The sequence below is a fragment of the Lentinula edodes genome (assembly GCF_021015755.1).
Source record: "Lentinula edodes strain Le(Bin) 0899 ss11 chromosome Unknown C8R40scaffold_10, whole genome shotgun sequence".
In the NCBI taxonomy this organism is placed as follows: Eukaryota; Fungi; Basidiomycota; class Agaricomycetes; order Agaricales; family Omphalotaceae; genus Lentinula; species Lentinula edodes.
The window spans coordinates 534,341-560,114 of NW_025764316.1; the positions used below are offsets into that span (position 1 = coordinate 534,341).

Below are 25,774 nucleotides of genomic sequence, written 5' to 3' on the forward strand. Positions count from 1 at the left end.
AGAGCTCCAGTCTCATAATCTGTTGAGTAAGTTCTCAGTTGATAAGGGAAGCAACTGAGTATATATATCTAAGTACCTGTTGAGTAAGTTCTAAGGTACTTTAGTAAGACTAGAAAGAAGAAAAATAAGCAATCTCACCTCAGTTGATAAGGGAAGCAACTGAGGGAGTATGAAATAATATATCGAGTATATATGGTGATCGAGAGATAAATAGGAGTGAAACGAAAACGGTGGCCGGAAAGAGAAAGTCGCACAGACCAAAGCTAAGTATACGAAGTATTAGTCTAACACTGAGCAACTCCATTCTTACCCAGTCCAATGCAGACCAAGGTTGGGAAATGGTTTTGAGCAACCATTTATCACCCAGTGAAATACAGTTGACAGGAACCATATCCCAAGGAAAGGCTGAGATATGGTTTTGAGAAACCATGGGAATACAGTTGACAAAAACCATAGATACAATTCATATTGTGCAAAAACATTCCCTACAGGGAAGATCCTTATTCAATATTACAACAAAGAGGGGTCCAGAATGTACAATATCAGGTTCACATGTGTACTACCAAAATAGTAAAGAAAATTTCCACTCTACAAGACTCGAACTCACAACCATTGATTGTGTCCAACAGCAGGTGTCATAACCCTTAAGCAATGCAACCACTCTTGTGATGTCAATGTTTCCTCCAGTCAATGCACAAGACTATCACTGGTATGTGGAAACTTTTATTGTGCGCCATGACTACATTTCTTATATCCCAAATATTTTTTCCCTTTCGAAGTTTACAGAAATGTCCAATCCCCTTGCCATCTTTACAACTTGCAACGCATCTAAAATTACCTGTCTTGTCACCCTTTCCCTTGCCGCAATGTCCACTAATCCTAATACATCTTCGTTATCTTCCCCTCCCTCATTACTCCAAGGAAGCACGTCTTGAACATCTCGCACAATATCAATTTCAACAGTGGACAAACATGGGAACCTTGGCCGGTCCATCAAGAATTCACCGAGCTGCTCCCACTGAACACTATTCTGAAGCTCTTTTGTGACATAGCAGTTTTGCATGGGCGTCATCTTCAGACGAAGGATAGCAAGGCTATCCCACTCCATTGGATATATGAGCAGTGCAAGCAGATACCCAGCCCCTGTCAAGCTTGCCCATGTCTTCGTAAATACTGTGATTGTGAGCTCCTTGAGGTTGGCGAGGGGATCGATCATTGGATATATGTTGTCTATCAGCATACGTACTTGGGTTCAATGTGAGTCAACTATATATCCATTATTTTTGATTAGAAACTTACTTTCCATTTTTTCTAGTCCGTCAAAGTATTCAATACCAGTTTCAATGCTCTCCAGATCAAAAATTCCCCCAACTGTAAGTACAACCTCCTTGACCATATGACAATCAATAGCGAAGGAGGCTCCAAGCTGATTGAAAAGAGCACCTGTACAATTCAATTTTGAAGGCCTCAGCTTCAATGGGAAGATTGGGTCTATCGTCAGATCTGGCTTTTGAAAGTGCGAAATTCTCCATCCTCGAAATGACACCTCTCTCTCCCCCTCCTCTGCCACAGGCACTACGAACTGTGCCATGCTGATGAGCTGATGGGCATGATCGGTGTGGAAGTTCGAATTTGTACAGTCTACCCTGTGCAGTAGGGGCATCCTTCGAAACATCGTGTACAAAGGATCCAGGCTTCTGTGAACATCTGAGCCGTTGCTCTCGCAGGACCCTCCACAGACCCTAACTTCTTCAATTCCCGAAAGATCTAGATTTTTGAGCGCCGCCAGCATCCACGGATCGGTCCACCAAGCACTCTTTTCTCCCAGCCTTCTCCAGTTCGATTCACTTACGTTGTATATCAAGACCTTCCACATCTTTCGATACATGCCATTGGATGCCCTCGTGAAATCAGAGAGCTTGTGTATTTGTCGTTTGCTCCCAACAACTCGAGTTTGAAAGAGAATTTCATGCCCAGTGAGCCACCATATCTTTGACAAAGACATCAACCCTCGTACATCCTTCCAGTCATTGGCACGCGAACCGTCGGATAAATTTTCGTTCATGTTCTTCAAGATCATGGCAACCAGTTCAGCACAACCACTCAGTCGCTCTGCTGCTGAATCAAGACAATGATGCTGAGTAATGGAAGTTGGAACGACACTAGCCATGTTTACAAGGAGGCGGCGAAATCCAAGAATGTGATGCAATGAGAAATCGGACCGACGCCCATCAGGTATGCTTCTGAATTGGTTGTTGACTTGAGGACTTTCCAAAATTATTTCAAAGCGACTGCTCAGCTTGCCCAGGCTCCCTCTGGAACCAGTGCAATGACTGCTCTCGAAATCACTGTCTACACTAGGACTATTACTCATCTTCGACGTCTGGCTTGCCTTTACTGCCTCATTGCAGAGCACTACGTCAGCAAGAATAGTTTAGGCACTTTTTCAGCGGCTGACAAGGATAGCTGCTTCAAACTAGTGTACCTTGCGGTGAGCTTTTGCCCTCTTTCACACTTCTTGTATCTGATTTATTGTAGTTTGCCATAATTAGAGCTCAAGAAAGATATGCTCACTGCGCGTTCCTGCCATCCAGCTTCCCTCCAATGTATCGGGCACATACAGCACTCATAAGTGCTGCCTTTCCCAGTCCTTCCAGCAACGATTTCGAACCCAAACAGTTTATCTCAAGTGATCGACAGTTTGCCCCATATACACACAAACATCTTCCCATGCTTATTGCATTCGCAATAACCTCGCCCGAGCTTCAATCCAAAAATGCTCTCTGCCACGTCACTGATGATGACCTCTACCAAATGCGCCGCTGGATTTCCCACAACCAAATTGCCCAGTGGCTTCACAGCTTATTTGTACGCTTTTCCATCCCTTACCCAACAAACCATCACCGTACGGAACTTCTTGCAGAAAGTAAGTGATTATTTTGAACAGTCTAACCATTTACCAATAAGAACCTAGTGCGACGGATGGAAACTTTTTATAAATCTTTATAATTATTTCAAGTACCTACCATCACTTACAGTGTAAATACGTTATACTCACCACCTCATCTATGGGACTTGGGAGATCCCGCTGAAGTTTGCAGGTCAGCGCAGGTTATTCTGGCAATTACCAGATACCAGACATGTGACAGTAGTGCAGATGCTTCAGCCAAACCTTACCAAACAAATCGCAAAATTGCAAGCAATGTGACAGTTTCGAGCTGAAGCGCTACAAACAAACAAGTCCAAGCACTACAATAAAGACTTTTCCTCCTCCTCTGGCTGTTCAAGCGCATCTCTACGTGCCTGTAAGGTTTTAATCTGGTCCTCTAACACCTCGGCCTCAGACCTGATTATCGTTAGAGCCCTGCGGCCACCAACGTTATTATTAGGCTTTCGTGTCCACATCTTTTCCAACTTCAACCCCGTTTTTTTCTCCCAGTCCCCATAAACAAAAGCTCGCACTCTTGGGTTCATCTGCTCATTTTTCCACGTCTCCCATATCTCCAGAGTCGGCGAATAGATTCTCCCTGTCTTCCAATAATAAAATTCTAGTAAAACTAAATCCAGCTCACATCCGCAATGCATGTACCCATCTGGTGGATTTCCTGCATGAGATTTCGCTTTCGTGGGTCTCTTAGGGACACCAGTGAGGCTGGGGTCCCGAGTTCCATGTTTCCCATCTTCGTCATGCACCCTGGTTGCCTTGTCCTTTACTGCATGATATGGGCACAATATATTACCTTGCCCACTTGTAAGAAGTTTTACCGACAACTCTCTGCTCATAGTTCCGCCCTCTGGGATGAACCATGGTACTTCCTGGCTCAGCCGACGAATCCTTGGGCTGATTTTTCCTCCAATGGGGTATTCATGGAAAAGTCGGAATTCTTTACGGGCCTTGGCTACAGAAGCAATGGTCTTAACAATAAATCGAGTAATAAAGTGAGTCTTACCTTGGAGTTGATCCATCTTCGCTCTTCGTTTGTTGAAATCAGCTAAGCAATCTTGAGCAGCAAAACACCCAGAAATCATTCAGTCGCTTACCCATCTTTTCGTCAGGATGCCTTGGGCCTACGAGGTTGATGATGGTATCGTCGTCATCCAAATCATTATCTTCATTGAATTTACCATCTTCGGCAACCTCTGACATTTGCTCCTCTGTGCCGCTGTCAGTCCGACTCTTCATTTCCTTTGAGTTTTTTCCTGGGCCTGGGCGAGAAGATTTCCTCGACTTCTTTGCAGGACCCTCGCCCGTAGTAGTGAGTCCCGTGGTACCTTCTGCTGGCTTCCTTTTTTTTGGCCCGGCAATGGCAGTACGTTCCCCTGTCAATTGGTAGGTATACATATATCATTTCAATTGCTTCGCTAACCCGTACCTTTCGAGTCCAGTGCTCCAAGGGCTCCATCCCCATCCCCATCCCTGTTCTCAGTGGACTTGTCTACTTGCACCTCGTTTTCCTGGGCAGTCACAGTGTGCATATCTCTTAACGACTAAGCATTAGTGACAAGACCGTGCCTACAGGTCAATAGCTATAGAGGTTCTGAGGCCGGATCTGGCCCGGGAATGGCCCGGGATAACTCCGAGGTCCGGAACTGAGTATTGGCCTGTAGTACACACTGGGAGTGGGACGTCGGTGAAGCTATTAGCAACACCCTTCACACACTGTTGGTGTCCCCGGGAATATAATGGCAAGGATATAATGTCAAGATGAGCAGCCTAGTGGGGTTCCTGATGATCCGGGAGTCCGGAAGCAAAGGGTAAAGAAGATATTAAAGACTAGGATAGGATGGTACACTTGATTTCAAGCTTGACTACAACGTACAAAGTATTCTAGCTTATATACATCCCAGATACAGTCAGAAGACCTCGATGAAAGCTCGGAACAATAAATAAATACAATGATGGTCACAAGGTTATTATTCCGAAGTCCGGCCGCTCCGGGCCGGGCCGGGAAGCGTATGGGATGAATTGCATGCATATGACAATTAGTTCTTTTCCATCAAGCTGATTACTCACCCATGCCCACAGGCTTCTCGCTATCGACAAGATTTTGTGTGTCCTGAGTTTGAGAGGATCCTTTATCGACGTATGCAGCTTTCATTTCTGTGTCATGAGGTCACTAATTATTATGTTGTAGAATGCATCTTACTGACCAGTGGCTTGAATTTCCTTTGGATCGCCGATCCTCGGCTCAGTAGATGAACCAATCAACGCTAGAGCATCTTGAAAAAGGACCATAGCAATAACATAGGAATTACTTACCAGCTTTCTGGTCGGTTTCGGTGATAAAAGCTTAAGAGAACATCAGAAATTTGAATATCTTTGTATCGTCTTTGGCGCTCACCATACTCAGCTCTCTCAATGTCAATATGTGCCTTGGTCGGTGCCTCTGATAGTTGCCCCTGTTTCTCTATACCTCTTCTACCATTCCTAATGGCATGCTTTGAAGAGTCTTTGATATTATGCTTGCCAGTGGTAACAGTTTGATCTTCTTCGTCAATGTCGGTGAGGTCCGATTCTGTTTACTGTGAATAACAAGCTCATACGAGAAGACCGAAACTGACCATCACTATTTGAAGCGTTTTGTCCTCTTTCTTCCTGAGGGTTTACTGTTGCATTTGAAGGGCCAGCATCTAGTGGTAAGAATTAATATCTCGAGTCCAATGTCATGGCCGTGACACAAACATTGCCGGTGAGCTAAGATTTAGGTGAGTTATATGCCAGCTGCAAGGTGATGACGATTCACATTGTTTGAATTTATGAAGCAAGTCAAGCTTTGCTTGCACAATCACTCGCTGCTCATGCAGCGTTTTGCTCTTTGCCAGCTTCTCACCAATGAGGTCCTGGACGTTGGGCTTTTTTGTTCTGGTCTTGCGTTTATGAGATCTGAAATATCTGAATAGTTGGGTGCGGTCAGTCCACTGATGAGGACCTACAATTCCAGCTCACATGTAATCATTTCCTGCGACGACAGAGACTCGGGGGCTATTGCCTTTATTTTGGACATCTTGGTGGTGCTCAACATGGCGGATGTTGGAGATGGATGACAATTGGGTTTTTTCCTTCGATCTTGATGTAATGAATGTCTTGTTTCTTGGTACGTGGGTATATGTTGAGTTGTAACCCAGTCCACTTCACCTGATTTGGTCATCATTGTCCGGTGTACACATGCAACCCCGACGTCTTACTTGGTCAGCGACGGAATACCTCTCACTCCTGTGCTTATCAGATTTCGAAATATTCCGATCTTTCTTCTCAGATTAAGAACAATCCATAATAGAAATTAGCTTCAGGTGTGAGGATTGCCTCCAGCATGTCGACTGACTTTGGATGCTCTCAGCCCCCCGCGAAGCTCACCAAACATCAAGCATACTACCGAAGGTCCCCTTTTCATTTGTGTCAGACATTCATCATTGACTAAGGACCATCTAGAAATGCAGCCAAACACAATCAGCAAGGCAAAAATTGGTATCGTAGTCACCGAAGCACTAAAAATCAAGCTTATTCAGAAACGTATGTCCTCTGCAAAATCCTATAAGCAGGACACTCAGAGTAACTATCAGACCAAATTCACAAGCTATATCCCCAACGGATATTGACACTAATCTACCTAGTAAGGAAACCAAGAACAGGACCTTGAAGCCATTCGAACAGCCACGAATCAATAGCTCACAGGTTTGTTTCTTTCAGGCCTTAATATTTTAGTCCGGCCTAATAGTATTCGAAGACCTCGTCAACTTCCCTAGATGTACAATTTCACTTACACCAGATGCTCCGCCAGAAACGCTCACCAGAGTTTGCCTCGCTGTATAATCAGTTCGCAGTGCTATATGAACGATATCAGTTATGGGAGCGTGAATTTGGAGGAGTACGCTTCTGGGATACCCTCCCCTCAGATGATTTTATGGAACTGAGACGGTACAAATCACATGTAGACGCTGGTGAAAAGTTGGCTTCTGAGATTAGTCACTTGCTTCTTCGACAGCTGCCGGAGAAACAAGTAGACTTCAAACTTATGTACTTTGAAGCTTGTATAATGCAGAAGCAGATAGGGAAAGGTGTGGCCTGCTTGACTTTTCTTACAAAATAGATTATTTTATTGAAATACCTATTTTCACAATCTCATTGGGTTTGAGTGTCAAGTGCACCTACTTTAGCGCTGAAAGGTCGCCAATGGTCGCCAACAGTTGCCAAAATCCTGACCCAGTTTTCTGAATGTATAATGAGATTCTTCCTTAATCATATTAGACTAGGATGAGAATCTCGTAATGCCACCAGTGAGTTATGATAATTTTCACGACCTGTCCATTGTATTTTTTGTGCCATCTGTGGAATTTTTGCAAACGTTTCATTTCGGACTCGGTAATGTGTATTTTGGCAAAAACAGATGTCCTTATCCCAGTTTTGCAAGTGTGCAACTGGTCTCCTTCTGTAGTCATGTTAGACTTGGTAAGAGTATCTAATCATATCACCAGTGGCAGTGAGTTAAATGTAATTTCACTGGTATGCCCGTTGTATTTTTTTGTGTCGTCTGCAAACACAAAGCAATATTTAGCAAGGGTGGATATCCCATGCATTAGACCAACTCAAAAGCATCACCAATGTTGACATGGTGTCTCTATGCCTGGTATACATTTTATGTGTGTTAGTACCAGCGAATAAAATGAACACATACAGCAACAAAGGGTTTATAGAACAACACTGTCGTTCTCGGATAATGAAAGGTCATCTTTCACGGTATCTGTCTTTCACTCCTAATATGCATGTAGTAAGGTCATCTCTCTCGCCTTATATGCATGTGCATACATTGAAAATCATAGGACCTACAACGAAGGAGATCCTGGATGCTGTCCTCAATTCTTTTCCAGTAAAATATGTTGAGTTTGCGTCGAATTCTAGTGCCTTGTTGCCTTTGATTGTTCCCCGTAAAATTATATCCTTCTTGAGCACGGTTTCAATACAAAAGTGGTCAATTTTCTGTTGACCTCAGTGGGTATATTAGAGTATGTAGACTATATACTATTATCCTCATTCAACAGCTCTGAATACTATCTCGGGTTTTGATTTGATAGATCATATAATATCAAGTCCAATGAAGTGAGTTATTCCTGGATTATGATTCTAGCTAAGATGAGGTGCCACAACTGACCAAAGTATAAGTGACCCAGTACGGCAAAGCTTGTCAAGCACAAGTACTGACTTAGCACTGCCTGAGTAGCAAGGGTTGCATAAAATTGTGCATAAGGCTTCATATGTGGATCAGTCATTTGAACATTTCGATGAAGGCTGGAGAAGGCAATCTTGGAAACCAAACTTGGCAGGAGAGCACCAAGGTTTGCCCAATTTCGACACATTAATCATTCCGATGCCACTTCCCTGGTTGGATTTACTGGGAACTAGCTCGGTGGCTTGCTGGGAAGCTACTCAGTCTGCGTATGAAGCTACATAGCAGTCATATTCCTCTATAAAAGCATTTTGCTGCATCACTCAAATTGCACTGACAAAACCGTCAGTCACATTTCCTCGGAACAAGGACCCCTGAAAATGGGTGGGAATGGTCATTTCAAATTTCGCACTTATGGGACCCTAAGGTTGTATGAATTCGGAATGGGCGTTGAGATTGACTTGACTACCAGAAGCTACTTAATGAGTGATGGTGTATTGGACTCCTGCTCTCCAAACTTCCGTAGGCGCTCATAGGTGCCTGCAGGTATCTCTGCCTCTATTTCACTACTGAGACAATTTTACGAACGACTGCCAACTCTCACTCTTCAGAGAAATACCACCCAAGAACTTTGTCACTCTATTTTAAAAAATTCCGAGGACGCAAGAGAAAAAACACAGGGTGAGCCAAAGGCAAGCCCCGAACAGACTTTGAAGCCTGAAGTGCATACACAAAACAGCGAGTTTGTAGCCACATGCAATAATCTTACACTATAGCTTGGACAATAAATACAAACACTTAATTGAGACTCCCATTGGCCTGCTCCCATGCGACTTTTTCAGACTCCAGCTCCTTGATCCGATTTTGAGCTAGTAACAGTTTGTCAGTAAGTTCGGCCGCCTCTTGGCGACGGGAGCTGAGAAGAGAGGTAAAAAGATGATCTGCACTGCCATGAAGTTCATCGAGGACAGATGGTGCTTCAAGTCTCAAGCGGTTTGAAGCAAAATGCAAGAAAGGAATCCTAGCATTGGGGTGCTGGCCTGCGATATAAACCCAACAATTGCTTTCCGATGCCATTCATTCACACTAATTAATGTCATCAACTTTATTTAAAACAGAGAGGTACATTAGAGAAAACATACCGCAGCAATAACATTGGGCATGAGACGACGGAAACGCTGACCCTGCTCATCAGTTGTTGAGCGAGGAGGTGGCAGTTCGCGTGGTCGCACAAGTTCTACTGTTCTAATCAGTCACAATGTTCAAATGACGGTTAAGTTGCAAAGTGCCTCGCCTAAAGGAAACTGGCCACGGCCCGCCCCTTCAACCCAGCCATAGGTTGCATTATCTTTAGAAACACGCACTCGCAATCTGTTAGCTGCTACCAAACCAGATCCTGGTGATGATAATGGACCACGTCCACTGCTGTGAATGCTGGGACTGGCAGCATATGTAGACACAACTGGCGATGATAATGGACCATGACTGCGGTGAACAGCCGACATGATATCTGTGATCTGAAGTGCCGGATCCAAAGGAAAGGGCAACTCCTAGATGTCAATGAATCATAATGCGTATAGATTGAGTTTTAAACATTGAACATACTTTGTCAGGGTTACGCCCTGAGCCCGGCAATGGCTCATGCTCGGACTCGGATCTAGCACCGGTGGGCAGTGTGGTCTTTGGACGAGAAAGGCCCAGAATTCCATTGGATTCATACTGCAAATCTAACAAATATAAGTCACATTCTTAGTCTGTTATGTGATGCCTACTCTAGATGAGCGTTCAGTATGCCCTTGAGTTGGGGTACATGGCGGGGCTTGTGGGAGAAGTCCAAGAATATCGCCCGGAGTGGTCTAGCAAGCAAGTCATGAAAGCGTAACTTTGTTGCAAGATAAAAACCACCTACTGCAGATTGTTGATCAGTGTTGTTACCATTGGAAATTTCCTGAGTCCTGGAGGAAGCATTCTGCAAGGATGGTTGGTTTTCGATTCACGGGAAACTGAAAATTCGAAACATACTGCCTTCCGCCAAATAGCACTATGCTGGCACTCAATTGAAGCTCTTAATGGGTGGCCTGGACATGTTTTGCAGTAACGAGGAGCTCCTTTGGTCTTTTGAGAAACCGTAGTGACATTTTTCACTACAGCAGTAGGTGTTTTGGGTTTCCGAGGTGAGGAGCGGGATTTCTTCTTGTGGCTATGTGTCATGGTGGCAGAGATGAGAGAGCACAGGGTGGTGCGGACAATCTAGGCTATTTATGTCATCATCTTTGAAATTTGAAGCAACCGCTCTCATATCTTGCCCTAGTCTGATTTCTTACCCATGCCGGATGAAAGTCCAGTTTCTTTGCGACGGAATGTGGTAAAAAACTCCACAGGAAGCTCGTATCCCTTTCGCATTGCTCACGCCAATGCCGGACCAAGTACTAGTCCGGTTAAGAGAGGAAAAATGCGCCGAAATGTAATGGCATCAGGAGGCCATCGAGTACAAAATTCCAGAAGACGAACCTTGCCACTACAGCCTGAAGCATCCTCATACACGCAGGATTCAGCCTCCACTCCCTTGGAAGAGGGTTCCTTTTCAGAGCCCGAGATTGCGGAGCAGGCAGATTTCATTTTGGACCCCGATATCGTGATGTTCAATCCAGATATGGATCGAAGCAACCACGCTCAGTTTCAGGAGCCTGAGATTGGAAACAGTGCGGAAGAATCTGTGGTAGAAGGTGATGCAGATGAAGCGTACTGTGATGCTGTGGAGCGGAACGTTGTGGCCTTCTTGCCGATAGGTGGAAGCTTATATGTGGTGCAAGGATGGTCTGCAAAGAAGAAAGAGGGAACAGTGAGCATTCCACCAAGCCTCAATTTTTTGGATGACTAACTTTGCTAAAAAGCGACAATGGTTCCATTTTGAGGCAGCCCAGCAAGGACCGGACTTGATTCCTGTTTGTATGTGTGGGCAGGGTGATCACAACTGCATCCACCAACGGTACTTTTGCAAATATATGGTGTCTGATCAACAGATTGAAGAGCGTGTGCCAGGTAGGAGCTTCATATATGATGAGAAGCATTATTGATAGTCATTGACTAGAACGACCAGTTAGGACTGTACTTTTTCACCAAGAGGCAGGAAGCAGTGGACAGGTTATACATCGTTTCTCAGTGGCAAAAAACGGAAGCGGTTTGAGTTTGCATGGTCAAGCTATCGTAGTTCATGAAGGTCGCGATGAGGGCGATGGTCTTTGGCGGTGTCAGCGAGATGGTACCCAATGCATCCACATCATAGCAGCAAAGCAGTTCTTGAAGAAGGGAATACAGGAAATTGATAGCGATGACGAACTAGAGGAGACAAGGGAGGAGATTGAGGGGATGAACCTTAGTAAGTCGTCTTAGTTGATAATAATAAATATCTTACCGTTTTACAGCAGACCAGGTGTCAAAGAAGCAAGATCATGCTATATCTTTCAAACTCGTACTGCCACCCAAATGGTGCGAACTCGAATCAGACGTGAAACTATATCTTCGTCCTCCACCACTCCGTCAAGTTCCTGAGACAGTATCCATACAGGGGGGTGAAGGATCTTGCACTTGTCGTGATGGAGGCCAACAAATGTATGATGACAGTCCGCCTACGTTCCTACGGAATTGTACTGTGTACACTCTGAGTAAAGCTGTACGGGCCAATATTGAGCTTCAGAAGTGTTCATCTTGTGAAAGGCGCTATGTCGGTCCAGAAACACGATCCCTGGGTTTATTCAATCTCAATAATTCTCTGCTTTTCACGCATGAGCTACTGGATGAATACACCAGTGCATTCACTTCTTCTGAGACACCGTTTGATGCCTGGGTGCAACAGATTAGTCGAAGGTATCAAGCTGAAGACAATTCCTTACCTTTTGTGGGCAACGATACTTTCCGCGCAGCTTGGTTTGCTTATGCTCAATTGATAAACTTCGAAGGAGATAAGTGGTGTGAGTGTTGTGGCAAAGCACCCGAGAATGTCATTTGGGATGGGGTAACTCTGGCCTATGCGAGGAAACAGCTCAGGGCTGGTCTGAGACCACCTACGGCAGTAGATGCAGATTCACCTATTCGTCCACGTACTGTGACAAAAAGAAAGGAGTGGCTTGAAGATAGTGTTGCGCGTAAACACTTACACCACTGGATTGCAAAAGGGGGTTTGGGCTGTGGTAATGACGAGAAAGAGCAAGGGGCTGCAGAAGAGAGACAGAGGGAATATCCAGGTATTTTGGAAAGCCTTCGTTGCGTGAACAAGACCTTGGCAGTGGTGTTTGATGAGCATTTGGGGGATAAAGTGCTGGACAAGAGCGGAAGGTGGAAACCACAGAGAGAATATAAAGCTTTCTTCCAGATGGTATGTTCTAATTTCGCCGAATCGGTAGAACATGAGAGCGTAAGCTAATTGTCATTTCAGATAAGCGCAGAAGAATCTGCGCTTCAGACTATTAATGTCACATCATTGAAAGCGCTACATGCATTCATAGAACATCCAGATAAGGACACAGCATCAGCGTTACATTGTCTCCCATCCATGTTCCATATCATCCAGAAGGAGCAGGGGAAGCCAAGCAATCAACGGATCTTGGATCTGGGGCTTTGCGAGTGGATGTATGAGCGTGGATATGAGGTGTTGAAGAGAGTCTTGGAAGGCGTAACCAGTCCTATCCCCCTGTTAGAAGCAGCAGAGATAGGAAACGAGAGCTGGGAGGAGGTAAGCAATACATTAAGTTGAATGAATGTATATACTCAACGAAGCATAGTCAGGGTGCTGTTACGGAATGTCGCAAGTCCGCAGATGGCCCAAGTACCCAGAAATTCAGAAAGATGGGCAAGCTGATGCGAACTCTGAACGTGGTGGGGCTTGCTTGAAGTACTATGACACATATGGCAAAAAACGACTTACCGGTGGGATCATGGTGTGCTGGTGTACACATAGCATAGCCTATGGATTCCATTGCATCCCAGAAAGTGAGGGGAGGAATGACGTGTTCTCCGCAATGGTCACCAGGTGGAAGCGAGCACCAAAACGCGTAATATATGATTTCGCCTGTGCATTGGGCCCATACTGCATGACGCGAGAGCCAGAATTCTTTGCAGACACAAAATTCACGATAGATGGGTTCCACGCATATGGGCATTCACGGTGTTCAAGCTCTTCATTTCTCAAAAGTTACATGGAGGTGGATTCTACTCTAGCAAGAATCAACTCCAGCGCAGCAGAGTGTGGTAATAGCGGACTGGGAAGAATTCGAAAGTCAGTCAGTTATATGGGTCAGGTGAATGCAATTATCTATACCCGTGTTTTTTTGTCTGTCTGGAACCGGTTGAAAATTCATAAAATGAAAGACAACAACCGTTTGTAAAAAGATAGGTAAACCTAGTCAGATATATGATTTTGTAGGATTGTGTGGAAGGGGATAGAAGTGGTTCATCGCAACCACAAACAAGATGTGGTGATCAACTGACGTGTCCAAAAAGTGTCTGAATGTGGATGTTTTACTGGCAACACCGGCAGCTACATTTGCATCTACTCGCCGAAGAAGTTCTGTAAACTGCATGAACAGGGTGGTACATAAGAAATTAAAGAACACCTAGCGGCAGAAAAATGTACAGAAGTTTGTTTAAGAAGAAGTGAAGAAAAGTAGTAATGAACATCTTCTGTGTGATAGTATGCAAGATCTCCATCATAATTCTCGTCAAGCCAGTAATTGAAGTGAACGTCATGGAGGTTTTGCTTTTCGCCAAGGAACCTACTGAGAGTCTTCCATTTAAAAGGCTCTTCGCTCTCTAGCTCATCATCAATGGTGGTGGGTCCCTTGTAAAAGATATCAAGGGATAGATGCTGAATCCGGTCACATTGCATGGATTGCAAGGCTTTCAGCAAACTCTGCGGCACATATCCAATCTCTTTTGTCACGTTATAGAATGAAATATTGCCATGGATAGGATAGGATAGGATAGTTAAATTATACTGGCGAGGTCCGATTCCCGAACGACCAGTTTACCATACTGTACAATCTCTACTTAGATTACAGTATTGGAACACACATTTCTAAGACGGGGGGGCGATAATGCCACTCTCACACTTGATGAGGAAAAAGCAGGAAAAAAACCTCGTGAGACGTGCACGGTCTTCCCCGTCTCGACAATGCATGCAAGCAACCTTTGCATCAAGATGGGACAAAGATTTCAACCCCATATACAACTTCTAAAACATCATATGCCAACTTTGCAAACAATTCCGTGATTCTTGTATCAGCCAATAAGGTGCGGAACAGCATCCATGCATCTGGATAGAATTTTGCATATTGTGGAAGTCCCAGGGTTACTTTGTGCATGAAAGTCTCCCTTAATTTGATCAATTCAAGACTGCCCTTACATTCAAATAAAACATGGGCAGGATCCTTGACTGAGCCTTTACAAAGACGGCACAACCGGAGCTCTCTGATTATTCGAGGTCTGTTTCTCTCATCCCAGCGCAACCGTTCCACAGCAAGCTGGTGATTGCCAGTCACAATGTGGATCAGTGCTTTCCGATGTGAACCTGTTGGGACATTCAAATAGTGTCGAAAAGTCAGAGCTTTAAAGACCATCTTTTTCTGTTTCCGGTCATACTCCTTTCGTTCTTTCAGAGTGTCCATTGTTCTGGGACAAGATATCACAGCCTTTTGTAGAGTCTTCTCCATGGAATTTTGAATGCCAGTGATTAGATCATTCAGGTATGCAGTAGTGATATCCTCAAACTCTGGAATGTTCTAAGTGAATGGAATTGGCAGGCTGTCAAGTACTCTGCATGCCTCCAAAATTATTGATGTGTGTCCATTTTGAGCCAAAGAGTAAGCTTCTCTGAATGCTTTCCATGCGAGATGATGATGTGGTAAATTGACCAGGTACTGCATGTTCTTGAAGAAAAGAATAATTCTTCGATAGCGGATTGGCATCACTCCCGTTCCGGTGAACAGAATCTGGGTTGATGATCGTTTTTGTAAAGAGAGAACCCTCCGTAAGAAATAATGTTGTACTTCCTCTAATTGGTCTCTATGAGATGCAACCACATCCATAATGAACTCGGCACCACTTTTCAAATATGGGTCAATTCTAGCCCAGTACATCGTAATCATATCCCTTATTGGCATGTCACTGCCTACAAAAGCCTTAGCATGAAGGACTGCACCTGCAGCATTCTTAGCCTTATCTGCAAGTACCTGATAGTTGTCTTTGTATATGCTTCCTCGACCAGTCTGATGATGTACCCCAATATATTTCAGTTTCTTCTTCTTTTGCAAAGGTTTGTCATGTAGCATGAAAACAGTGTCAGTGACAACTTCCTTTCCAAATACTGCAATCATACATTTAGGCACAGATACCTCAAAACCTGTGAAGGATGCATATGCTTCAAATTGTCTAAGCTTAGATTGAATGCTAGATGGTGTTGTCCCAGCCATTCCTGTGTCATCTGCTTGCAACATGTGGTTGACATACATATCATGAAGAACCACATCTGTTGGGTGTTCAGTCACTTTAAAATCTGCAACAACCAGATTAAACAAGTTTGGTGAGTCCGGACTGCCTGTAATGACCCCCATATTACCGCCAAAAGGTTCAGAGTGAGAGCCACAAACTCTGACAACATAAGCAATTTTTGCATAGAGCATACATATCCAGTCAATCATTGGACCTTTCACTCCCATTGAGAATAATTTAATCCACATTACAGATCTATCAGTGGAGGGAAATGCATTTGTCCAGTCCATATATGCAAAATATAGTGGGTTGCCCAGAGCTTCAGCCTTATCCACCATAGTCCTCAAAATTAGTGGGTTGTTAGTTGTTCGGTATGTAGGTCTGAAGCCATTTTGTGAATCAGGTATTAATTGCTTTAGATCTGAATAAGACCTTATCCTACGGTCAATAATGTAGGCCAACAATTTTGCAAAACAACATTCTAATACAATGAGGCGGTAGCCACTTGGGTCTGAAGCATTCTTCCCTGGTTTTAGAATACCAATCACTATTGCATAAAGCCATTGCGAGGGTGCAGTCTTGTTTACAACACAGTGATTGAGAAATGAGACTATATTCTCATTGGGGATGTCCATAATTTCCTTGTATGATATGCGATCGGAGCCCATGGCACTGTTCAGGTTACATTGAAGTATGTGTTCCTTGGCTTCAGCTACTTCATCTTCTTGAATTGGGCAGCTAAAAAACCCCTGCTCTGTTGGGTCCAAGTTGGTTTCTGGTAGCATTGCTTCTAGGTGCTTTAGATATGACAGGTGATTGTGATTCAACTGCAATGATGGGACCAAAGGTGAATTCAACCTTGTCTTAAACTCTGTATATAGGTGATTGAGTGAAAGCTCAAAGTCTTTTGCTTTTGGATCTAGCCATGACTTATATAACATCCAGAATTGAGCATTAGTCTTACAATTGCGCAATTTGACAAGGTTTTCATGACGGATTTTTCCAACTTTTGACCTTCCGCGATGACCACTTTCCACTGTTAAGATTGTTGGAGTAGCATTCATTGCTCCTGGTTCAGCATGCTCTGGTAGGTCAGTGGTGACTTTCTGAACATCAATTGCTAACTTGTTTCCTGGGTTACACTCCCATGGTGCAGTAATTAGGCAGGTATAATCCCTTGGAATCCTTTTTGTGCAACCTGTTTTTGCCAATTCATCTGCCAGTTCATTTTGCGGAATGCCACTATGTCCTTTAACCCATATAAAGCGGGTGAGAGCCAGACAATATTTTAGTAATAAGCAAATGTCTTTCAATAGGTCTCCATTTGACATCTTCCATCCCGTAGATAGATGTTGGCCTGCCCAATAGCAGCATTCTCGGATGACATATGTTGAATCACAGTAGATGTTCAGTGCACGTTTAGGGTCAACATTTAACAATAACATCAGGACAGCGTATGCTTCGGCTCTATTATTTGTGGGGTCTCCTGGGCCTGGTACTCTGAGGCTAATGTTCTGGTTGGACCGTAGCCCAAAGCATATTCCTGATCCAGCTCTTGCACTTTCTTTCCCATTATCCAAGCATGAACCATCAGTATACACAGAGATTGGATTTTTGTCATAGTAAACAGGACCATAAAAATCACGGAGCAACTGGTGTGGAGGTTTTGCACTCTGCAGCACCTCGTTATAGATGATGTCAGTCCTTTCATCATGTACTGGAATTGAAAGCGGATTCTTTTGTTGAGTGGATTGATTTGCCGTCATGATGCCATCTGCAAAACATGGATATTCGGCTAAGGGCTGAGAGCAGATCCCAGCAGATCCCAGTACCGAAAGCACTGAGAGCAGGCTGCTCTGAGTGCTTTCACTGCTGGGAAATGCTTTCAACTGCTTTCGGACCCTTAGCCGAATATCCAGGTTTTGCAGATCAGTGCAAATCTCTGGTGAAATCACCAATGAGAGTTTCGAGTGGTCTGACCATTGGTCTTTCTTTGACACTGGTCGGACCTCAATGCTCAGATTTTTGATCAATGTGCACAGTGCTTGTGATACTAGAATGTAGTCTACCACAGCTTTGCCATTGTGTTGGTGGGACGTGTAAGACCCCCGATGTGGAGATTCCAATTCCGTGCCATTCACAATTGCCAAGTTCATCTCATCGCATAATTGTAAGATACGCAGACCCCTTGCATTGGTTTCCTTGTCTTGTGATATTCGTGTCAGGTGTGTATCAGTAGGCACCCTCGAAGAAGTCCGCCCATTTGCATCAGTAGCCACAACAGTCTTTTTTGACATGTCCACCAATGCACATAATCGTATTGTCTCAAATAACTTTTCTTCGGGAGATACATCTGTGAAATGTATATATCGAGATAGTGCAGGCAAGATGTATGCATTAATAACCCATAGTCTACCAAAATCAAGCACGAGAATGTCTGCTGATGAAAGCTTCGACTTTGACACTGCTATTCCTTTCCGAACAAAAGCACAGACCCCCCATGCTGCTTCTCCCACTTCCTGGCAGTGGTACGTGATTGTACAAAGAAGTTAAAACCATCGAGTTTGAGTAATGCTTCTTCTTCCTCAGTACATAAGTGTGTTTCTTGAATGAGTACTATATCATATTGTAAAAGCATGTTTCGAAATTCAGGGCTGAGCATTTTGACAGAGAAATCACCATGAACATTCCAAGAAAGGATTCTAATAACATTTTCGTCGTATACATCATCATTTGTTATCATAGAATCGGAACTATGGCTACTCTCCCTGACATGCTTTAGATCCTCAGCCCTGTTCAAAAATCCCCCTGCCTGATGTGGATACCGTGATAACTCCTCAGCTCAGATTTCGAGAAGTTCGCATTCCAAGAGGCAATGAAGCCATCGGCATCAGCACGCAAGCCAAAAGAAATTTGGTAATATCCATTCGTTGCCTCAAGCACATATGGGCAATATGTGGGCTGCACCACGTCCGAGAACCAACGTCGCACATGACCCATTGTGTGTCCCGAGCACAAGAGCCAAGCCCTGGTGGGATGGGGCATGTGCAGAGGCTCTGAATCGGGTTCAGGTTGCAGAACGTGTCCGTCGCCACAACTGAATGGAAAACGGCTTCTCAAATGAATGGCTGGAGAAATCCGCCAAACATGAAAAGAACCATTTCCACCGGCTCACGAAGTGGAAGAAACAGGAGTGGGCAGTCAGAACAGTTGAGGAAGCACATCCAGAGGATATCTACAGCTTTCGGAAGTGGTCCAAGGGCGGGAGGCAGTACCCAATGCCAGCTATAGAACGGCCAGGTCAACTACCAGCTACAACACATGCCGAGAAGTGCAAGGCTCTACGCGATAAGCTATACCAACCACCCCCTGCATTACCAGATGAGTACCCAATTAACATCACAGATACACTACCAGGTGATCTCCCCTACCAGGAAGTCACAGAGACAGAAGTGGCTGAGGCAATAAAAGATACATCCAACACCTCGGCACCAGGCTTCTCACAACAGTCATACCGTCAGGTGAAGTGGGCCTTCCAGTCGCAACGTAACGTTATGACAGCACTTTATAGGCAATGTCTTCGTGCAGGATATCACCCACGGGCTTGGCGCAAAGCAATTGTGGTCGCACTCAGAAAACCAAGAAAGCCAGATTACTCAAAACCAAGAGCTTACCGTCTCATTACCCTCCTGGAGTGTCTGGGGAAGGTTTTGGAGAAGATAGTAGCCCGACGGTTACAGTACATGGCATCGGCACATAACCTGATACCTGCCCAACAATTTGGGGGTCGTGCGGGGCTATCAACCACAGACGCAATTCTCTCATTCGTGAATGACGTACAAGCAGCATGGAACCATGACATGGTCACATCGGCACTCACCTTTGACATTAAGGGATTCTTTGACTTTGTTAATCATGATCGCTTACTGTATGAACTTCGCAGGAAAGGCATTCCGCTACAGATAGTCCAATTTGTGAAATACTTTCTGTCAGACCGCAAAGCCGCTGTCTGCGTAGATGGTATCACTTCTAATCTTGAAGATGTTGCTAACGGAACCCCACAGGGTTCACCACTCTCCCCGATTCTATCAGCATTCTATGCAGCGGAACTACTGGAGACACTGGAGTGCAGGTCACAAAAGTACCAACAATCACCAGGCTCCGACGGACAGGAGACACTGCCCCCCAACCTATTCATGTTTGTGGACGATGGGAAACTCCATGTGTGTTCATATTCACTCGAACTCAACACAGCAATCCTGAAAGCAATTTGGATCGAGGTCATTGTACCCTGGGGGAAAAAAGTAGGCTTATCATTTGATTTTGATAAACGCGAACTTATGCATTACACCCGCCGCAAACGTGACAATAATGTTTCTCCCTCAATCACATTTCACGATGATGATGGCTTGACACGAGTTGTAGCCCCCCAGGCAGTTGTACAGTGGTTAGGAGTATACTTTGATCGGAAGTTGCTCTTCAACCACCATGTCAAGACTCTTGCGGGAAGTGCAGGCAAAGCAGTGGGCTCTCTCATAATGCTCGCAAACACGGTCAAGGGCCTATCACCCTACCACATGCGTATGATGTACAAGAGCTGCGTGGTTCCTGTCATGACATATGCAAGCGCAGCGTGGTGGACGGGGAAGATTACACATGAACGACTACTAGAGAAGGTACAACACCATGGACTACGACTAATCTGTGCAGTCTTTCGCACTACACCCATAGCAGCAATGGAGATTGAGGCATCTATTCCACCGGTTCGGGTGGAACTTAATTGCTTGAACCGAAACTGTGCATTATGATTCAACAAGCTAAGTACATCCAACCCCATCATACAAAGACTTGATAATACATGGAGAGCAGGAAGGCCACCATCGCGCCCCCCAGCTGTCCACTACAAGCTAAATCGGAAGGGCAAGAAAGATGAAAACCGCACAACCCAACTCCAGAACATTGCGCGCCTCACCAACTCTAGCGACGAACGCCTCCTTCCCTTCTCCACACCACCATGGCGAAGGGTGGGATCAGACTTTGGAAACTGACTCCGCTTTATCCCACCACCACCTAAAGGGAAAGAGGAAGACAAGAAGAAGAGAATGCACAAACAAGTCCAAGAACACAAAACAAAGCTAAGTATCCTTCAATCACATTCAAAAAACCTGTGTATATATACAGATGGGTCTTTGAAACCCATCCGCCGTATACGGAGAGCAGGTGCAGGACTAGTGGCCTATCAGAATAATATAGAAATGTTCAGCCGAAGCATTGGGCTGGGCTTTCATGCAGAAGCATATGATGGGGAGATTGTTGCACTCAGCTATGCCGCGGGCCTTGCAGCAAATATGTCCTCCCAAGATGACTCTATCACTCACTGGCAATTCTTCACAGATAGCGCTTCAAGCATTGACTCAATATTCGACACCTCTCCCAAGCCAGGCCAAGTGTATTGCTCTAACTTCTACCGAAAAGTAGTGGAGTTTCTGGACTCTGACCCATTACATTCAGTTGAAGTGGCATGGGTGCCGAGCCACATAGGTATAATCGGCAATGAACGTGCTGACTTCCTAGCCAAAATGGGAACAGAACAGAAAAATGAGGCAATGTGGGGGAGGTCACAATCAAATGCTCTGCGGTTAAATAAGGTGCGGGCAGAGAGAGAATGGAAGAAGAAATGGGAATCACGTTCAACCTATGGGCGTTTCGCAATTGCCAACCAGCTCCCACCCTCCCTAAAACCAACAAAGCGGCTGAAGGAAACACCAAGGGAAGTGTTCGGACGACTAACACAATGTCGGACAGGCCATGCCTTCCTAGGCGAGTACTATGCTCAGTTTGTACCTGGTGAGAACATTAACTGCCCTTGTGGCGAAGATCTGCAGACCCGCGAACACATATTACGTGCCTGCCCTCGATATGACAACTTTCGGCACATACTCAGGAAAGCATCGGATGATATCTGCTTGAAAGAGATACTTGGAACGGAGGAAGGAATTGAGGCCCTCACAGAGTTCCTGGAAGAAAGTGGGGCATTCACTAAAACAGGAAAACAGCGCCCAATCGCTGAAGCACCAACGTACACACCACTGGGCATCGGGGAGGAACTTGAAGCCATGTTCCATGGCCCAACCGGGGAAGAAATGACTCCGGAAGCTGATTGGAGGGAGGAGGTCATAGACTCCGACAACTCCGATACCGAGATATAACAAACACAACCTATACCATACCACCACCTACTAGCTGAAACACAAAACCCGAGACCGTTGGTGCGGCAAGCTCACAACTTGCTAGCGTGGGTTTTGGCTTTCCTGTTGCAGGAGATGTAACAGGTTAGCTGCCCAAGTCCAGCAAGAGCCAGATAGGCCACAGAGCGGATACGCCTGCAATGTGGACTTGGTTTTCCCTAACGGTTATTCTCCTTACACGGGCAGAGTGTGAAAACTTTCCTTTTCCTTTATCAGGCCATTTTGCTGGCTGAACACTACTTTATACACTACAAATACATACTGAACAACCCTACGACCCACAGCTCTACCACCACGCAGGGACCCAATCAAGGTGTACCCATATCAGAAGAATGGAGAAAGGCAACAGACGAGGATATTACTGATTTGTTTCCGTGACTCCCCGCGCCTTAGTACCTAGACTTACTTACTTGCGGTTAATGAAGAGTTTAAAAAAAAAAAAAAAAAAAAAAAAGACCCATTGTGTGTGCACAGAACGTTGAGGGAAAAGGGCCCACATAAATTGACACCTTTTCCGACGCTGGATTATGTTGTTGACCCCTTTTGTGTGGTCTGCTATCCAGGCTTTTGCTGCGTCCCCTCTTGTTCCGGGAAATGGAAGTAGGAGGTGGCAGCGGCGGCAAAGGGTATTGATGTTGAGGGAAGGGTGAAGAGGAGCGGGAGCGATAACGACCAAGGGCCTGTGATTGACGTCGACGAGGGGAGGGGGATCGGGAATGCGGAAATGTGTTGGGGGTTACTGAGGGAGTTCGGCCTCGATGCAACTCCTTTGAATGAAGTTGAGCTCGTAGGAGTTCATTTTCGGCCAATGCGCGGTTCAACTTTCCCTCGAGATCCTCTACCTTTGAACTGAGTATGTCGATCCTGGACTCGACTGGTGCTATTCGTCTCGATATGGATTCCTTTGGGATGAGCCCCCGTACTGCTTTGATTTCGTCCGAGAATTTGGTGCGAAGCATTGCGACCTCTTTCGTTGCAAACGTACGTGCATTGTTGACATCTTTGGGGGTGGCAAGGGTCTTGGCAAATTGGCAGTCGAGCTCCACTTTGTCCTTCAGATTTGTAATGTCCCCGCGCATCTTTTTTACATATTTCTCCAGCACCTCCACGTGCTCATCTGTACTTTCTTCGTTATCCGGAGCCTCTTCCAGTGCAGAAATACGAGATTTCAAGTCTCGCAGAATACCCGCACCCGCCGAAACAAGGAGACTTGACTGCGAGGGGTTGTCGTTGAGAACGTCTTCGTTGCCCATGACATCCGCTACCTCCAGGTTATCAACTCGTGTAGCTAGCTCCGCAACATCATCAGCGACTCGAGCTCCTTGATCTGTCAGTCTTTTCTCGAGTTCGAGGTGAAGACCGCCTAGGACACGAAAATTCGCATCTACCACCTTACCCACGTCGATGATCCGGTTCTTCTTTTCCGAAGTATTCAGCTTGAGAATAGTAAAGACGTCGTTTCCAATGGTCAAGGTAGAAGGCTTGATCGATGAGGGAGACGATCCCGTCGTTAGAGTGTCCAGCTTTTTACTGCTCATTCCCTTTTTTAGTGCACCTTTGCCTTTTTCGTTCGTTGGGCCTGGCGCCTGCAATTCGTTCAGCAACACATGGGCCGCTGCTGGCGGCGGTCGTTCTCCAATGGACCATTGCGATTGCGATTGTGATTGTGATTGCGAGTTGGGAGTCGTACAGGGGGAGACACATACTGAAATTCGAGAGATCCCAAAAACCGTTGGGGTTTGTTTGGCATTGCCTTCTAGTGCCGCACAGCCGCTTAGCCGAACAATGCCGGATCTTATTATGTGTGCTTGATTCACTATTGCGAATTTGTGCAGAATGTCTCATTGGAGTGCCACAGTTATTGCAGTAAATTGCAGGTTTCCTATTTCAAATATGTAAATGAACTTTGGACGAAATGATCTCCGAGCTCTATATCTGGAGGGGGGCATAGTTGCAAAACACAGAAAGATACAGAGCATTAAGAGTAAGAGCAGATGGAAGCCACGAAGCATCATCGCATATCTATGCTATACATGCATCAAGGCCGTATTGAAATCGGATGCAGGGAGAACCTGGTGAGGACACGATAGATCAGATAACTAGCATGCTACGGCATGTTTCGGCTGAGCAGCTGTGCGGCACGAGAAGGTAATGCCAAATAAACCCCAACGGTTTCTGGGATCTCTCGAATTTCAGCATGTGTCTCCCCCTGGAGTCGTAGGGGAATTATTATCGGCAGGAGTGCGTTCTGTGTCGGGGTTAGATTCATTTTCGGGAACAGGAGATGCACGGGTCATATTATGTGAGGGAGTAATGGTATAAGATTATAATGATGAGTATGGATGGAAGAGGAGTAAGGAGGAGGTGAGCGAGAAACTTTGTCGTCGTTGTTTGAAGGTAAAGAAATTTTTTGTTCCACAGCCTTGAAACCGGCGTCTGCGTCATTTCCGTGCCGGGTCAATTCCTTGCCGTTCCTCATGAAGAATTCTTCGAGGTCTTGGTTCTTGTTTCTAGAGTGGTTCACTAGGTTGAACAAACAGAACCTCCAACAGGGTAACAGCCTTTAGGACCACTGCACTCAAACTCCCTCCAAATTGGGTGAACAACCTTATCGCGTCGTACGTTCCCTTTGCCACAGTTCCTTGTAATCTTATTCACTCCGATTCTATCCTTGTCGAAACTTTTTCGAGCCGTTGTGAATTCTTTGGTGATATTCTGAATGTTCTATTGAGCTATTCTAACCCCCCACCGAGGCTTGCTTTGACGATTTTAGTCGTGCGAAAAGTCGAGATGATGGTGGTAAGAGTCTCTGTTGGCCATGGTATCCAAAAATTTCAAGACTGCGGATTGGAGGAAAGTGGATTCGATCTAGAGTGTCGGCTCGTTCTGAGGTACCAACATTGGGTATTAGTAAATAGCAGGCTGGCTTGAAGGTCCAAATACATACCACGAGTATTGATTATGAGTTCTCGCAGATTCACCATCCCACCAAGTACAAGGGCAATGTCACGATCCTGCCACCAGCCAGTGATCTTGACAATGAAGGTACTCAGTTTTTGAACATCAACTCTCCCGGAAACCACCGCTCGGGGAATATGTGGATAGGTGGCCGGCGAGGAGCTCGCATATGGCAAAAGCAGTTTTTTGACTGATACTGGCACACCGCCGGGAGGTAGAGTAACAGCAGGAAGTGCGGGCATCATGACGTCATAGTGGATTGATCCGTGAATAGCAATACTGTTGATGCACTTGGTAGGGGTGAGGGATGCAAGGTGGGGTAGAGAGTGAATGAATAAGTACCACGGAATGTGAGCATGAATGGTGTTGAGCTGGATGAAGGAAAATTCGGGACGACAAAAGAGGGCAAGTGTGCTGGGATGTGAAAATTCCAGGATAAGACGGCAGACATTCTTGCAAATGGAGGGAATGGACAAGATATCACAGATAAATGCATTGTACTGCGTACGAGGCCCAAGGATATGGAAGGCGGGAATGTGAAGAATTCTGGGAGAGGAGTTGAAACGGCCTGAACAATCGTATGTTTGCCACAGAGAGAGTTGTTCTTTACTCTGCCCTATGTCGTTAGTGAGTTTCATGGAATGAAATATAATTTTATCGGCTGCCATCTGCGCATGGGGCGAGACCTGTAGAAAACTTTCAACATCTTCAGGCTCGCAGAACTCCAGAAGAACATCGAAGACATCAATTGGGAGGTCATGCATCTGAATGTTGTAAATGCGAGACAAATGAGCAATAATAGTAAGATATTCACATAACGAATAGCACCTGTCAAAGAAAAACAGCCTGACTTTGAATCGTTATGGGTTGACGTTGAGAAGTGGAAGGAAATGAAGAAAGCGAAACTTGAAAATCTGACAA

At 45.2% G+C, this 25,774-nt stretch overlaps 9 protein-coding genes across 9 annotated transcripts; 4 read left to right on the forward strand and 5 right to left on the reverse strand.

Annotated features, from left to right (window-relative positions):
- Positions 1-3,372: 3,372 nt before the first annotated feature.
- C8R40DRAFT_1021759 (uncharacterized protein) lies at positions 3,373-3,651 on the reverse strand (the record flags this gene model as incomplete). Its single annotated transcript, XM_046223018.1, has 1 exon — positions 3,373-3,651. A coding segment is annotated over one exon (279 nt), but the record flags the coding sequence as incomplete, so codon positions are not given.
- A 1,355-nt stretch (positions 3,652-5,006) lies between these two features.
- On the reverse strand, positions 5,007-6,005 carry C8R40DRAFT_1168663 (uncharacterized protein; the record flags this gene model as incomplete). Its single annotated transcript, XM_046231231.1, has 8 exons — positions 5,007-5,101; positions 5,152-5,211; positions 5,261-5,290; positions 5,343-5,516; positions 5,563-5,631; positions 5,684-5,695; positions 5,745-5,884; positions 5,935-6,005. The coding sequence occupies 8 exons, from the start codon at positions 6,003-6,005 to the stop codon at positions 5,007-5,009; spliced, it is 651 nt and encodes a 216-aa protein (XP_046088418.1).
- A 427-nt stretch (positions 6,006-6,432) lies between these two features.
- Positions 6,433-7,213, forward strand: C8R40DRAFT_1068037 (uncharacterized protein; the record flags this gene model as incomplete). The annotated part of the gene is made up of 4 exons (XM_046225964.1): positions 6,433-6,511; positions 6,576-6,673; positions 6,717-7,056; positions 7,089-7,213. The coding sequence occupies 4 exons, from the start codon at positions 6,433-6,435 to the stop codon at positions 7,211-7,213; spliced, it is 642 nt and encodes a 213-aa protein (XP_046088419.1).
- Positions 7,214-8,960: 1,747 nt separating this feature from the next.
- On the reverse strand, positions 8,961-9,239 carry C8R40DRAFT_1040761 (uncharacterized protein; the record flags this gene model as incomplete). The annotated part of the gene is made up of 1 exon (XM_046223941.1): positions 8,961-9,239. The coding sequence occupies one exon, from the start codon at positions 9,237-9,239 to the stop codon at positions 8,961-8,963; it is 279 nt and encodes a 92-aa protein (XP_046088420.1).
- A 185-nt stretch (positions 9,240-9,424) lies between these two features.
- C8R40DRAFT_1068038 (uncharacterized protein) lies at positions 9,425-10,373 on the reverse strand (the record flags this gene model as incomplete). Its single annotated transcript, XM_046225965.1, has 5 exons — positions 9,425-9,712; positions 9,768-9,889; positions 9,973-10,018; positions 10,072-10,131; positions 10,185-10,373. The coding sequence occupies 5 exons, from the start codon at positions 10,371-10,373 to the stop codon at positions 9,425-9,427; spliced, it is 705 nt and encodes a 234-aa protein (XP_046088421.1).
- Positions 10,374-10,899: 526 nt separating this feature from the next.
- On the forward strand, positions 10,900-12,318 carry C8R40DRAFT_1021702 (uncharacterized protein; the record flags this gene model as incomplete). Its single annotated transcript, XM_046223017.1, has 4 exons — positions 10,900-11,004; positions 11,057-11,204; positions 11,254-11,541; positions 11,612-12,318. Coding segments are annotated over 4 exons (1,248 nt in total), but the record flags the coding sequence as incomplete, so codon positions are not given.
- A 643-nt stretch (positions 12,319-12,961) lies between these two features.
- On the forward strand, positions 12,962-13,546 carry C8R40DRAFT_1040661 (uncharacterized protein; the record flags this gene model as incomplete). Its single annotated transcript, XM_046223928.1, has 1 exon — positions 12,962-13,546. The coding sequence occupies one exon, from the start codon at positions 12,962-12,964 to the stop codon at positions 13,544-13,546; it is 585 nt and encodes a 194-aa protein (XP_046088423.1).
- A 5,379-nt stretch (positions 13,547-18,925) lies between these two features.
- C8R40DRAFT_1040760 (uncharacterized protein) lies at positions 18,926-19,411 on the forward strand (the record flags this gene model as incomplete). Its single annotated transcript, XM_046223940.1, has 1 exon — positions 18,926-19,411. A coding segment is annotated over one exon (486 nt), but the record flags the coding sequence as incomplete, so codon positions are not given.
- A 149-nt stretch (positions 19,412-19,560) lies between these two features.
- C8R40DRAFT_1040993 (uncharacterized protein) lies at positions 19,561-19,737 on the reverse strand (the record flags this gene model as incomplete). Its single annotated transcript, XM_046223966.1, has 1 exon — positions 19,561-19,737. A coding segment is annotated over one exon (177 nt), but the record flags the coding sequence as incomplete, so codon positions are not given.
- Positions 19,738-25,774: the final 6,037 nt, after the last annotated feature.